Source organism: Rhinolophus hipposideros (genome assembly GCF_964194185.1).
Source record: "Rhinolophus hipposideros genome assembly, chromosome: X".
Classification (NCBI taxonomy): domain Eukaryota; kingdom Metazoa; phylum Chordata; class Mammalia; order Chiroptera; family Rhinolophidae; genus Rhinolophus; species Rhinolophus hipposideros.
The window spans coordinates 76,360,967-76,376,618 of record NC_138046.1 but is presented as its reverse complement, the minus strand read 5'-3'; the positions used below and the strand labels follow the sequence as shown (position 1 = coordinate 76,376,618).

Sequence of the window (15,652 nt, the reverse complement as noted above, 5' to 3'; positions counted from 1 at the left end):
TAGAACTGGCACCGATTATGCTTAGTGACAAATGGAAAGCATATATTATTTCCCTAAAGAGAGAGGACATTATAGTTTACCCATTTACTTATATAGAATGAGAAAATATTTTCAATTTCCATTCATCTTTTCTGCATTCCTGTGTCTAAAAAGGATAAACTGTTTACAAAGCATAATTCAATGCTGCTATGAAGGCTAGCTTCAATTGTTGTAAATCTCTAATATGTTACAGTATCATAAATTTTAAACTCACTGTAAAAATTCTTCTCCCACTTCGGTCAAATGCTACACAGTACACTGATGACAAGTGCCCCAGAATTCTCTTATGCATCTTAATGTGCTGGTAAGCAGATGAAGGAAAAATATGGCTGAAGCGACTGCATCCCGTTAATTGTCTGGCAGAGGTGATATTCACTGGAAAACATAAAATGGGAGATTCACTTCTTAAAACCTAAAAATGAAACCTTTGTGAAGTTAAATCATGAATGTTAAGATGAAATAAAACAGGGTACACACACCACAGCATTTCTACCCTGTGAGGAGTCTAAATTCCATCACACATTTCATGATTTTATGAACTCAAGTTCACTACCGCAAAGCACCAAGAATGCTCTTCTTTTAAATCCCAGAAGTCTGATTTTCCGTTTGCCTTACTATAGTTTTTCAAGTATACTTCCATTTTGCCTTTTGTGGTACACTAGTCAAAGAGACTGTCTTTAAATATATAGTTAAATCTTATATAACGTGAAAGAATTTTAGAACAAAGACTGTATTCGGTTAAGTATAATACATCTGAAAAATTATATAGGGAATTTTATGAACTCCTGTCCTACCTCCTCACACCCATCCTCCCTATATACAGCTGTCCCTAAAAATTGAAGAGGAATATAAGAGGACTTAAATACTGAAAAGAGAAAGAAAGTTATGATACCATATAGGTTCTAACAAACAAACAATTCTTTGTAGGCTTGTCTGTAGATTCTCCCTTTTCTGGTTTCTGAAACTATAATCTCTTCCTCTAGTTACCAAAGAACTTTGAGGCTTCATCTCGTATGATGTCATCTTAGATCTGCCTCCATTTTTTTTTTTGTTTCGTGTGTGTGTGTGTGTGTGTGTGTGTGTGTGTGTGTGTGTGTTTTGTAGTTAATTTTCTTAAAAGGGAGCCAGAAGAAAACACAGGTCTCCACAATTCTCTTTCAAATACCATCTGGATTCTGTTCACTTCCCTCAAATGGAACTCCTGATCCCCATGTAAGGATTTACAACTACTCACTCGCTCTGTGAAATTCCTCCAGTTTTCCCTTATACACTGAAGATATTTATCATCCCACACATTTTATTTTAATCAAAACATAAGTTTCCTATAAGTTCACAGTCACCTTGAAGGTGACCTTTTACCATGGTACATAAATAATACCGTACAAACGATAATTGCTTTGTGTTGAAGCAATGCAAAATTAAGGCAAGTCTGGAGTTTTAGCTAGATTAGTACATTAGAACCATTCCACAACCAAAAATATGAAACCTTTCAGTGATTTAATCTTAAGAGCAGTAAAGTCTTTTTTCAGGCAAAAGTAGATCCACTGGCCATTTTAAACTGACAAAAATGACAAAAAAAATGAATGATAAATAGCAAAATCAACAAAACTCGGAATGCAAATCATAAGAATACATTAGAGATCTAAGTATTTATGTAACACTGAGAGATGCAGAGTAAATAATGGTAGAAAATCCATAAGCATCAGTATCAGGTAAGAGGATTCCTTTTTGGCCGCTGCTCCCATCCCAATCTCTAGAAATGTCCACAATTCTAAGTTGGGAAGAGCATGCACTATAACTTTGGGACTTTAGTAATCTTCCTTCTTCAATCAAATATTTTTTACTGCTGAGTCCTTGAAACAATTAACCATTACTTCTGCTTTGCTTTTTTCTATCTATACTTTGCAAGTGGATAGAGGAAAGGCTGTGTTACTTTAAGGCAGGGTTTCTCAACCTCAGAACTACTGGCAAGTTGGGCCTTATGATTCTTCATGATGGGGATGCTATCTGTCTATTGTAGAGTGTTCAGTAGCATCCCTGGCCTCTACCCACTAGACACTAGGAATACCCCAGGTACCACCAAGTCGTGGCAAAGCAAAAATATCTCCAGACTGTCAAACATCTTCTGGGGGTGGGAAGAACTGCCTCTGGCTGAAAACCACTGGTTGAAGTATAAAAATAAAAAACAACATCAAAAAACAACATCAACAGGAAGAAAAAAACATCAGAAAAGCAACTTTGACAACAGGACCTAGAGATAGAAGGAAAAACAAAACAAAAAAAAACAGTGAAAGAGGGGAGAGGTCCAGAAACCTAGTCATTTATCCAACAAATATCTAAGTTTCTCAGTATCCAAAGAAACACAACTAAACATGTAAACCAAATATACTTGACCCCATTAAAAGTTAGTATCTCAGGCCCAAACTGTTCAATTAGGAAGAGTTACTCAAAATTGGATGCATCTTTATAGTATACAAAAATTAGCTGTCACTTTTTAAGTCTCCTTTACAAAGAAAATTAATTCAAAAGAAAAAATGGAAAATATCTGCAACAAATATGATAGTCTTAATATTTTAAAACACATGTAAAACTCACCATCTCTTATGTTCACCATCAAGATCTAATAGATGGGTGGATTAAAGAAATTAACAAATAAGTCACAATATAGGAAATATAAATAAAAAACTGAATCACAGAAAGCATTCAATTTCTTGCCACCTATCAAAAGAAATGTAAATGAAAATAACAAGATATAATTTTACACCCAATAAACTAACATTAAAAAATTCTAAAACCTAACAGCAATTACTGCTTGAAACTAGTGCACACTTGTACATTTTTAGATGCACAATAAAGTGACATGATCCATTTGGAAAATAATTTTGGCAACATACTTCAACATGAAAATATGCACACCCATTGCCTGACCTCTGGAATCTATCCTACTAGGAATATAACCGATTAGCAAAAAAGAGTTACATGTACAAAATGTTTAATGGCGTGCTACTTATAATTATATAACCTAAGTCTAACAACAGGCATGTGATGGACTATTCTGTAGAAAATTATTAAATAAAATATAAAAACTGCAGCAGTGTGAAAATTTTAGGAACTATAAAGCAAAAAATATAAAATACAAATTTGGAAGTATACTATGATTTAAATTATGTAAAAATATGCATTCATACATGAAAAAAGACTAGAACAAAACAAGAGAAATGAAACCAATTGCTACGTGATAAAAGTATACGTAAAATTTTTTAAAATTTCACTTAACACTCAACAATGTATTTCTTATATTAAGCACATGCTTTTATTAGGTTCCTCTTAGTCATTAACAGCGACTAGAAAAAATTTTAATATAAAATATGTTGCATATCTGATGGCATCATCACTGAATATTCTTTCTTTCCCATCTCAGTGATTTTTTGTTTCTTCAACCAGTACCTGAGATGATAACGCCTTTTTCTTAGTTGTTTGGTAATGTCAACAGGCATTAGGCTCTATACACTAAGGAGTCTGTCAACACTCTCTTTTCCATGTATTCTCCATTTAGCCACTATTTTTCAGTACTAGTGCTTCTTGCTTTTATCTTTTTTAACATATCCACAGGGCACTTTATCAGGAAGTCCTCAACTGTTAGTGACTGATAACTGACTATAAAAATACAATTACAAGTAGTTCACTTTTTACCAACCCTTGAGTATTTTTCTGGAAAGAAATGTATCTCATTCTTCTAGCATAAATATTATATAGCTCCTTTGAGAAAGGCACATGCTCAAATCATTATTCTTGATCAATTCTATTACAGTAGTCCACTGATAAAGAATTCAAAATAGCTGTTATAAAGAAACTTAATGAGCTACAAGAAAAAACTCAGGATGACAATTCAATGAACTCAGGCATTAAATTAGTGAACAAAGGAATTCTTTACCAAAGAAAAACAAATTATAAAAAAGTACCAAACAGAAATTCAGTAGCTGAAGAATTCAACGCGTGAGATTTAAAAAATACAATGAAGAGCATTGGTAACAGGGCAGACCAGATGAAGAAAGAATAAGTGACTTGGAGGATAATAATATAGAAATAAATCAGTTAGAAGAGAAGAGCAAACTAAGAATTTAAAAGTGGAAAAACCCCTATGAGAGCTAGTGGATTTGATTAGAAAGCAAATACGAGAGAAGAGAGGAAAAACGGGGTAAAGACTTTATTTAAAGCAATAATAGCTGAGAACTTCCTGATCCTGGTAAAGAACTTGGACATACCACTCCGCGAAGTTAATAGAACACCCTATTATCTCAATGCAAAAAGACCTGCAAGACACATTATGATAAAAATGGCAAAAATCAATTATAAAGAAAGGATCTTAAAGGCAGCAAGGGAAGGGTGGCCGGTTAGCTCAGTTGGTTAGAGCATGATGCTCATAACACCAAGGTTGCCGGTTCGATTCCTGCATGGGCCACTGTGAGCTGCACCCTCCACAACTAGATCGAAACAACTACTTGACTTGGAGCTGATGGGTCCTGGAAAAACACACTTAAAAATAAATAGAAGTTAAAAAAAAAGGCAATAAGGGAATAAAAAATGAAGTAACCTATGAAGGAACCCCATTTGGCTATCAGTGGATTTCTCAGCAGAAACTCTACATGCCAAGACAGTGTAGAATGACATAGTCAAAGTGTTGAAAGATAAAAAATGGCAAGCCAAGAACATTTTATCCAGAAAAATTATCCTTCAAATATGAAGGTAGAAATAAAGGCTTTTCCAGACAAACAAAAGCTGAGGGAGTTCACCACCACCAGACCTGTCTTGCAAGAAATGCTGGAAGTTCTTTAAATGAAGTGAAAAGATGCTAATAAGCAACAAGGAAACATATGAAAGTAAACACTCTGGAAAAAGTGAAAAATTGACAGAATTAGAAAATTGTAATTCCACATTAGAAGGGTGTGTTAACCACTTAACTACAGAATAAAGGTTAAGGAAAAGAGTATTAAAAATAACTACAATTAGTATAATTTGTTCATGAATACACAGCTTAAAAAGAGTAAATTGTGACAGCAAAAATGTAAAGATGAAAGAGAAAAAAGGAGGAAATTTTTATAGGTAAATGGAGATAAGTTGCTATCAGCACAAAATGGACTATTTTATTTATGAGATGTTTTATGTAAGCCTCAAACCACACAGTAAAAATCTAGAATGGATTCACAAAATTAAAACTAGGACAGAGCATACCACCATGGAAAATCAACAATTTAGAAAGGTAGGCAGAAACAAAAGGAAAAACAATGGAGACACAAAACAACCACAAGGCAAACAATAAGTTGGTAGTAGTAGGCCTTACATATCAGTAATCACTCTAAATATAAATGGATTGAATTCACCAATCAAAAGGCAAACAATTGTTGGATGGACAAAAAGAGAAGCCAACTACAATGTGCCTACCTGAGACTAATTTCAGCTCTAAACACACATAAACACAGGTTCAAAGTGAAGGAATGAAAGAAGATATTCCAGACAAGAGGAAACCAAAAGAAAGAAGGAATAGCCATACTTATAGCAGACAAAATAGACTTCAAGCCAAAAATAATGAAAAAGACAAAGAAGGTCATTATATAGTGATATGGGGTTAAAACATCAAGAAGATATAACAATCAAAAACATACTGGAGCACCTAAAAACATACTGGAGCACCTAACAGAAGGCAGAAATAAACAACAATATAATAATACCTGGAGACTTCAATACCTCACTATCAGCAATGGACAGGTCACTCAGACAGAAAATCAACAAAGAAACACTGGAACAGAACCATACTTTAGATCAAATAGAATTAATTACATATAGGACATTTCATCCAACAGCAACAGAATACACATTCCTCTCAAGTGTAAAACATATCATATAATCGGACACAAAACAAGTCTTAGCAAATTTAAGAAGACTGAAATCATAGCAACTATCTTTTCTGACCACAGTGTTATTAAACTTCAAATCAAAAACAAGAGGAAAGGTGAAAAATCTATAAATATGTGGAAACTAAACCACTCATTTCTGAACAACCAATAGGCAAAAGAAAAAAATCAAAAGGGAAATAAAAAATTATCTTAAAACATGAAACTAGAACCACATATCAAATTCCATGGAATGCTGCAAGGCAGCTCTAAGATAAAAGTTTACAAGCAGTAAGTGCATATATTAAGTATTAAAAAATTAGAAAGATCTCAAACAACATAATTTTACACGTAAGGGAAGAATAAATTAAGACCCAAGTAAGCAAAATGAACGAAATAATAAAGATCAGAGAGTAATAAATGAAATAGAGACCAGAAAAACAATAGAAAGGATCATGAACCTAAGAGTTGGTTTTTCAGATAAACAAAATTGACAATTTTAGCTAGACTAAGAAAAAAAAGAGAAGATTCAAATAAATAGAATTAGAAATGAAAAAGAAGACATACAAGATATTACAGAAATATATAGGATTATGAGACAAGTACAAACAATTATAATGCCAACAGATTAGATAACCTAGAAGAAAAGGATACATTCCTAGAAACACATAACGTACCAAGACTCAATCAAGAAGAAATAGGAAATCTGAACAGACCACTAACAAGCAAAGAGATGGAACAGTAATATTAATTAATTATATATATACATATATATATATACACGTATATATGTGCGTATGTGTGTGTGTGTGTGTATATATATATATATATATATATCAAACTCCCAACAATGAAAATCCCAGGACAAAAATTCTCAACAAAATATTACCAAACCAACCTCAAGAACACACTAAAAGGATTATACATCATAACCAAGTGTGACTTATTCCTGGGATACAAGGATGGTTTAACAAACTCAAATCAATAAATGTAACACATCACATTAATAGAATGAAAAATAAAAAACCTAGATTATTTTAATAGATGCTAAAAAACAAAACAAAACAAAACAAAAAAACCACAATTGACAGAATACAACATCCTTTCATGACAAAAAACCTTCAACACGTTGGGTGTAGAAGGAGCGTACCTCAACATAATAAAAGCCATATATGACAAACCCCAGCTAACATACTCAAGGGTGAAAAATTGAAAAGCTTTTCCTCTAGGATTAGGAGGAACAAGGCAAGGATGCCCACTCTCACCACTCTTATTCAATATAGTACTGGAAGTTCTAGTTAGAGAAATTAGGTAAGAGAAAGGAATGAGACACCCAACTAGGAAAGGAAGAAATATAATTATTATTTGTACAGGGTGTGATTTTCTATATACAATATCCTGAAGACTCAAGCAAAAAACTGTTGGAACTAATCAACACAGTTAGCAAAGTTGCAGTATATAAAATCAACATACAGATATCAGTTGCATGCTTATACACTAATAATGAAACTGAAAACAAAATTATCCCATTCATAATAGCATCAAAAACAATAAAATACCTAGAAATAAATTTAACCAAGGAAGTGAAAGATCTATACAATGAAAACTACAAGACTTAGTTGAATGAAATCAAAGATGAAACTAATAGAAAGACATCCTATGTTCACGGATCAAAAAAATTAATATTGTTAAAATGCCCATACTACTCAAAGTCATCTATAGATACAATGCAATCTCGTATTAAAATTTCAATGGCATAATTCACAGAAATAGAAAAAAAATCCTAAAATTTGTATGGAACCAGAAAAGACCCCAAACAGTCAATGCAATCCTGAAAAAGAACAGAACAGGAAGTATCACATTTCCTGATTTTAAACAACACTATAAAGCTATAGTAATCAAAACAGCACGTTACTGGCATAAAATGAGACACATAGACCAATGAAACAAAATAGAGAGGCCCAGAATGACATCCCCCGTATACAATCAACTAATATTTCACAAGGGAGCCAAAGACACCGAATAAGGAAAGGATAGTTTCTTCAGCAAATGGTGCTGGGAAAACTGAATAAACACATGCTGCAGTGAAATTGGACCCCAATCTCACACTACTCACAAAAATTAACTCAAAATGGGTCAAACTTTAACATAAGACCTGATACCATAAAACTCCTAGAAGAAACTGTAGGGAAGAAGCTCCCTACATTGGTCGTGGCAATGATTTTTCAAATATGACACCAAACGTACAAACAACCTAAGCAAAGATAAGCAAGTCAAACAACATCAAACTTAAAAGCTTTTCCACAGCAAAGGAAACAAACAACAAAATGAAAAGGTAACCTTCAAAATGGGAGAAAATTTTTGCAAACCATGTATTCGGCAAAGGGTTAATATACAAAATATGTAATGAACTCATAAAACTCAATTAACAACAAAGAATCCGATTAAAAAGTGGGCAGAGAAATTAAACAGACATTTCTCCAAAGATGACATCCAAATGACCACCAGGTACATGAAAAGATGTTCAACATCACTAATCATAAGGGAAATGCAAATCAAAACCACAATGAGTTATCACCTCACACCTGTTAGAATGGCTATCATAAAGAAGACAAGAGATAACAAGTGTTGGCAAGGATGTGGAGAAAAGGGAATCCTTGTCTACTGTTTGTAGGAATGTAAGTTGGTTCAGACACCATGGAAAACAACATAGAGGTTCCCCCTAAAAAATTAAAAATAGAACTACCATATGATCCAGCAATTCCACTTCTGGGTATATACCCAAAGGAAATGAAAACAGGATATTGAAAAGATATATGCACTCCCATATTTACAATATTTATCACATTATTCACGATATGGAAACAATCTAAGTGGCCATCAGTGGATTAGGAAGATGTGATATATACAGAGTGCCAAAAAATGTATACGCATCTTAAGAAAAAAAAAATTGTATTAAAATTGTAATACTCAATACATGCCGATAACGAAAGATGTATACAAATCACGTTTGACTTCTGCAATTACAAGAGGTGCTCAAAGTGGTTACCATCAGCCTAATTTTAATAGTTTTTTTCCCCTTTCTTAAAGTATGTATCCATTTTTAGGCACCCTCTGTATATATAATAGAATATTATTTAGGCATAAGAAAGGAGGGCATCCTGCCATTTGTGACAATATGGATGGACTTTAAGGACATTATGCTAAGTGAGAGAAACCAGACAGAGAAAGACAAGAATGGCAGGTCCTTGAACAACTTCATTTAGTTCAAAGCCATCTCATTATAATATTGATGAGATGGCATAGGAACTCTTGTTTATATCAATTAATTAGTTTATGGTAAAATTAGTTTCATTATAAGTCATTTTGCTTAAATTCACAGAACCTATTAATGACCTTAACTGAGGACTTACCATACTGTATGATATCACTTATATGTAGAATGTAAAAAAAAACAAACTTGTAAAAACAGACAGTAAAATGGTGATTACTAGAAGTGGGGGGTGGGGGTGGGGGAAGAGGAGAGATGCTATTTAAAGGTACAAACTTACAATGAGTAATAAATAATTCCTAGGGATTGAATGCACCGTATAGTGAATATAGGCAACAATACTGTATTATAATCATCAAACTTGCAGAGACTACAACTTAATCATCTCAACCACTAAAAAGCAATAATAATTATGTAATGTGATAGAGGTGATAATTATTGCCAGTGACACTCATATTACAACATGTAAATGTATCAAATTAACATGTTGTATACCTTAAATGTACATAATGTTACATGTCAAATATATTTCAACTTTTTAAAAGTGCATTACATTAAAAGGCCTTTTTTTGTAGAAAGCAGAGGTTCAAGTATGCATTTCATTCAATCACGAGTAGACATTTGCCCACAGATACAATTAGAAATTTAATATTTCTACTCATTTTCTATGTCCTTCTGATGAAATATTTATTGTGATTTACATTTGAAGTGTAACTGAGCTTTGTGCTCTTTAATTCTAGACATAGGAAATACAGGAAACAGGAAAAACAGCTGCCTTTGGCAATAAGGCAATGCAAACCTGCTATCTGCGACAACATGGATAAACCTAGGGAACATTATTCTAAGTGAAAGAAGCCAAATAGAGAAAGACAAATATCTTATGATCTCACTTATATGTGGAACATTTTTTTTTAAGTTGAATTCATAGTGAAATTAAGTAGAATGGTGGTTACCAGAGACTGCAGTGGGGAGGAGGAGATACTAATCAAAGGTTACAAACATTCAGTTGTAAAATTAAAAAAATTCTAGAAACCTAATGTACAGCACATTGACTATAGTTAATACCGAGTTTCCCCGAAAATAAGACCTAGCCAGACAATCATCTCTAATGCATCTTTTGGAGCAAAAAATAATATAAGACTGGGTCTTGTATATCTTATATTAATTTTTGCTCCAAAAGATGCATTAGAGATGATTGTCCGGCTAGGTCTTATTTTCGGGGAAACATGGTAATAATGTATTGTATACTTGAAATTTGCTAAGAGAGCAGATCTCAAGTGCTCTCACCTCAAAAAAAAATGGTAACTATGGTAGGTGATGAACATGTTGATATTTTTAATTGTGTTATTCATTTTACAATGTAGACATGTATCAAAACATCACATTGTATATCTTAAATATAAGTTTTACTTGTCCAAAATAAATAAATAAAAAAGAAAAAATGCAAACCAACACTAGTGAAGATTCTAAGAGGCTAATCACCATTTCTGAAGCCCCAGAAAGTAGTCTACAAACAACCACATTTTGCCTTTTAATCTTTGACCTAGGGTCCGCTACAGAATTTTTCTAGAGCTTGAAAGGACTGTAAATATTAAGCCTTAGTCCAACCACTCATTTTACATGTAAAAAACTATGATCCAGGTGGTGAAGCAAGGTTTCCAAAGTCATACTGGTGATAATCAACAGCTTGAACTTGGGTTCAATGATTTTTTTTTCTTACACCACAGCTGCCTCTCAGTTGGTATTTTATGTTTAAATATATCAACGTTTATCTCCCACAAAATAAAAGATATTGATGGTTCTAAAGCAATGAACAGAGTGCTCCCCCTTATTTTTGTGGGTGGGGGAGGGGGATAAAAGACATAACACATAGTTATCCCTTGGGAAAATCAAAGAAACCGGAGAGTAGCTCAATAGGTGTTGGCAGAATTGGCTCTGGATTTACCAATTCCCTGTATTTCGGCAAAATAACAGTAAAAAGTCAACAAAGTAACAAGAAAAAGAACAACTGGCCTAGTTTCTTCCTTATCTATAAGAATCTATAAAATAGGCGTAACGCTACCTATCTTGAGAATTAAGTGAGGTGAACTCTGTATTGTAGAATATCTAGCACAGAAGGCTTAGTTTCTATGAAGCTTAGCACCTGTTCATCTTCCCTTTTCTTTCCTGTCTGGAATCTCAGTGCTCTCACATTCCAAAATTGGTGCGATGGGGGAAAGGGGAAAAAGTTTGATACATATTAGATTGGTGACACTAATGGATAGTGATCTCTACGCTAAAGAAAATGATAAAACATATGCAAAAATATTACATACTTTGCTGACCGGGGTCGCCAAAAAACAACAACAACAACAACAAAACCCTTGTTGTATAATAAAACAAAATTTATTTAACACTTTTATGTGCCAGGCAATGTGCTAAGCACTTTATATGTTTAACTTATTTAACCCTATGAAAATTACTATTGATATCTCCTTTTTTTAAAGATGTGGAAACTGAAGCACAGAGGGGTTAATAATTTATCCAAAACCCCAAGTTAGTAAGTGGCAGAGCCAGCATTCAAACCCAGGCAATTTGGCTTCAGAGACTGATCTCTTAACCAATATTCTATAATAGCATTTCTGAAAATGAGAGAAAAATAAAACAAAATAATAATTTGTCTGAACAGGTAAACTATGCTCTAATTAATGACTACAACAGGTTTCACCTCAAACCTTCAATTCTAGCGCAAACCAACCCAGGACATAATTGAATCTGCCGAATCATCTAATTTCAAAACTATAATATAAAAAAGCAGGATAAAGCATGTTTAAAAAGAGATTGAAAACTCCTTGAAATAATAGGCCAGCTCAGCAAGGTCACAGGAAATAAGATCAATATACCCAAATCAATTGCATTTCTATACACTAACAACAAACACTCAGAAACCAATATTAAAATCAATACCATTTACAATTACCACCCCCCAAAAAAACTGAATGCTTGGATACACACTTAACATGTGCAATACCTGTATGTTGTAATTATAAAATATTGATGAAAGAAATCAAAGACCTCAATAAATGTAGACATACCATGTTCATAGATTGGAAGGCTTGACATAGTAAACGTGTCAATTCTCCCAAATTGATTTATAGGCTCAATGCAATTCCTTTCAAAAAGTCTTTGTAGACACTGACAAGCTTATTCTAAAATTTACATGAACAGGAACTGGTCCTAAAATATTAAAAACAATCTTGACAAAAAATAAAGAGGGAGGGATTACGCTTTCCAATATTAAGGCATACTATGTAACTAGAATAATCAAAACAATGTGGTTCAAGTAAGGAGATAAACACATAGATTAATGCAACAGAACAGAGGACCAAAAATAGATCTACACAAATATTCTTAACTAATGTTTAAACAAAGTACAAATAAAATTCAATAAAGAAAAGATAGGCTTTTCAACAAATGCTACTGAAACAATTGGACATCCCTAGGTAAAAAATAATGAACCTCCACCTAAGCTTCATACACTATACAATTTAACTCAATGTGGATCATGGAATTAAACGTAAAACATAAAACCATCAAGCTTTTAGAAAAAAACACAAAGGAAAAATCTTCAGGATCTGGAAGCAGGCAAAGAATTCTTAAGCTTGACAACAAAAGTATGATCCATAAAAGTGAAAACTGACATACTGGATATCACTAGAATTAAAAACCTTTTGTCTAATAAAAGCCTATGTAAAGAGGATGAAACGACAAGTATCAAATGGGGAAAAAATATTGCCAAACAACATACTCAACAAAGGACCTAGAATATATAAAGAACTCTTAAAACTTAACAATACAATAAAACAAATTCAATTAGAAAATGGATTAAAGACATTTCATCAAAGAGGTTATACATAGGGGGTGGCCTGTTAGCTCAGTTGGTTAGAGCACGGTGCTAATAACACCAAGCTTGCCGGTTCGATCCCCACTTGAGCCACTGTGAGCTGTACCCTCCTTAAAAAAATACATATATATACACACACACATATAAGCACACGGAAAGGAAAAATGTTCATCATAAGTAGCAATGCAAATTAAAACCACAAGGAAATGCAAATTAAAACCATGATATATCACACAATATACCTATGAGAATGGCTGAAATAAAACATCATGATCTTACATTTACGTCTTTAATCCATTTTGAATTTATGGTGTAAGGAGGTGGTCCAGCTTCCTATTTTATTGCATGTGTCTGTCCAGTTTTCCCAGCACCATTTATTGAATAGACTGTCTTTACCTCAATGTAAATTCTTGCTTCCATTGTCGTAGATTAAATTACCATATAGGTATGGATTTATTTCTGGGCTCTCTATTCTGTTCCCTTGATCTATGTGTCTGTTTTTATGCCGGTACCATGCTGTTTTGATTAATATAACCTTGTAGAATAATACTGAATGTCAACTATAATTTAATATATATAGTCACAGGATGTGGAATACAGCATAGGGAATAGAGTCAATGGAATTGTAACAGCTATATATCACATCAGAGGGGCAGTAGATTGGGGGAAGGCAGTGATCACTTTGTGAGGGGTGTAAATGTCTGACTATTACATTGTTGTGTACACCTGAAACTAATAAGAAACAAACAAACAAACAAAAATAACACATGATGACAATACCAAATGCAGGTGAAGATGTGGAAAAACTGGATCACTCATACGTTGCTGCTGGGAACCTACAATGTTATAGCCACTCTGGAAAATACTAATATGGTAGTGTTTTTAACAACAACAACAAAAAAAACCCACAAAAGCAAAACTAAACATGCAATTACCATACGACCCACAATTGTACTCTTGGGCTTTCATCCTAGAGAAATGAAAGCTCATGTTGAAAGAAAGAAAGGAAGGAAAGAAGGAGGGAGGGAGGGAAAGGGGGGAGGGGGAAGGGGAAGGAGAGGGAGAGAGACAGAGAGAGAGAGAGAGAAAGTGAGAGAGAGAGAGAGAGAGAGAGAGAGAGAGAGAAAGAAAGAGTCCTATCCACAAATGTTCATAACAACTTTATGTGTAATAGCCAAAAGATGGAATCAATCCAGATGCCTTCCAGCTGGTGAATGATCAAACAAACTATGGAATAACACTTAGCAACAAAAAGGAATAACTATTGATACATGCAACAACTTGGATGAATGCCCAGGGAATTATGCAGAGTGAAATAAAATTATAAACTGTATGATTCCGTTTATATAACATTCTTGAGTCCAGATCAGTGGTTGACAAGACTGTAGGGGTATGTCAGGCAGGAGGTAGGTGGGTGTGGTTTATATATGGGCAACATGAGAGATTCTTGTGGTGATAAAACTCTATCTTCACTGTGGAGGTGGATACACAAGTGATAAAATTGTATAGAACCTAGTAACCACACACACATACTCAAATGACTATAAGGAAAACTGAGAACACCTGATAAAAGCATAGGCAATTTCTGAGTCTTACGCTTAAATCAAGCCTCCCAGTTTACCACCCTGGCACCTTTGCTTACGCTATTCCTTTAGCTTTATGCCTACCTTTGTCATTGCAGCCAATCAATATCTTTCTTATCTTTGAACACATAGCCTAAAACCACCTCCTTTTTCATGAAATCTTTCTCAATCACTTCAGCCAAAAGTAAACTCTCTTGCTTGTCACAGTCCTTTATCAGTTACTTGTGCATATCTCTGATGTCTTGGATTATAAGCACTTTCAAGATAATGATTAATGTCTAATACATCATACAATTACCTCGCTTAGTCCCTTGGAAGCAAAAACCATCGATGTAATTACTCTGGTGCCACCTTTCCCAAAATATCCAACCATAATTCCTACTCCTCCAAGGCATAAATTTTCCACACGAAATCAGACAAGCTTTTTGTGTCCTATGCTGATAACCTCTCATCTGGAATGTTCTATTCCTCAAGTTATAATCAGTCTTTCAAAGTTCATCTCAAAGGTTATTTATTCCTTAAAATCTCCCCTTGTTTGACTTAATCATTTTCATCTTTCCTTCCTGAATGCTCAATACACTCTGTACTTCACTGAAATCACTTAGTCGATGTCTTCTATAGATGAAATATTTGTGCCCCTCCACCATTCACATATTGAAAATCTAATGTCCAATGTAATAGTATTACCCTGTTTCCCCGAAAATAAGACCTAGCCGGACAATCAGCTCTAATGCATCTTTTGGAGCAAAAATTAATATAAGACCCGGTCTTATATTAAAATAAAACTGGGTCTCATATTAATTTTTGCTCCAAAAGACGCATTAGAACTGATTGTCCGGCTAGGTCTTATTTTTGGGGAAACACAGTAGAAGCTGGATCCTTTGGAAAGTGATTAGGTCATGAGGGCAGAGACCTCATGAATGGAATTAGTGCTCTTATAGGAGGCCTGAGAAAGCCCCCTTGCCCATTCCTCCATGTGAGGTTA

The 15,652-nt window shown here is 33.9% G+C and overlaps 1 protein-coding gene across 1 annotated transcript in view; it reads right to left on the bottom strand.

The window, feature by feature from the left end:
- Window positions 1-15,652, bottom strand: part of BRWD3 (bromodomain and WD repeat domain containing 3) — a 105,907-nt gene that overhangs the window by 61,143 nt on the left and 29,112 nt on the right. Inside the window, exon 7 of the mRNA XM_081042904.1 lies at window positions 254-414. Within this exon, the coding sequence (XP_080899030.1) occupies window positions 254-414 (161 nt within the window). The remainder of the gene's footprint in view (window positions 1-253; window positions 415-15,652) is intronic.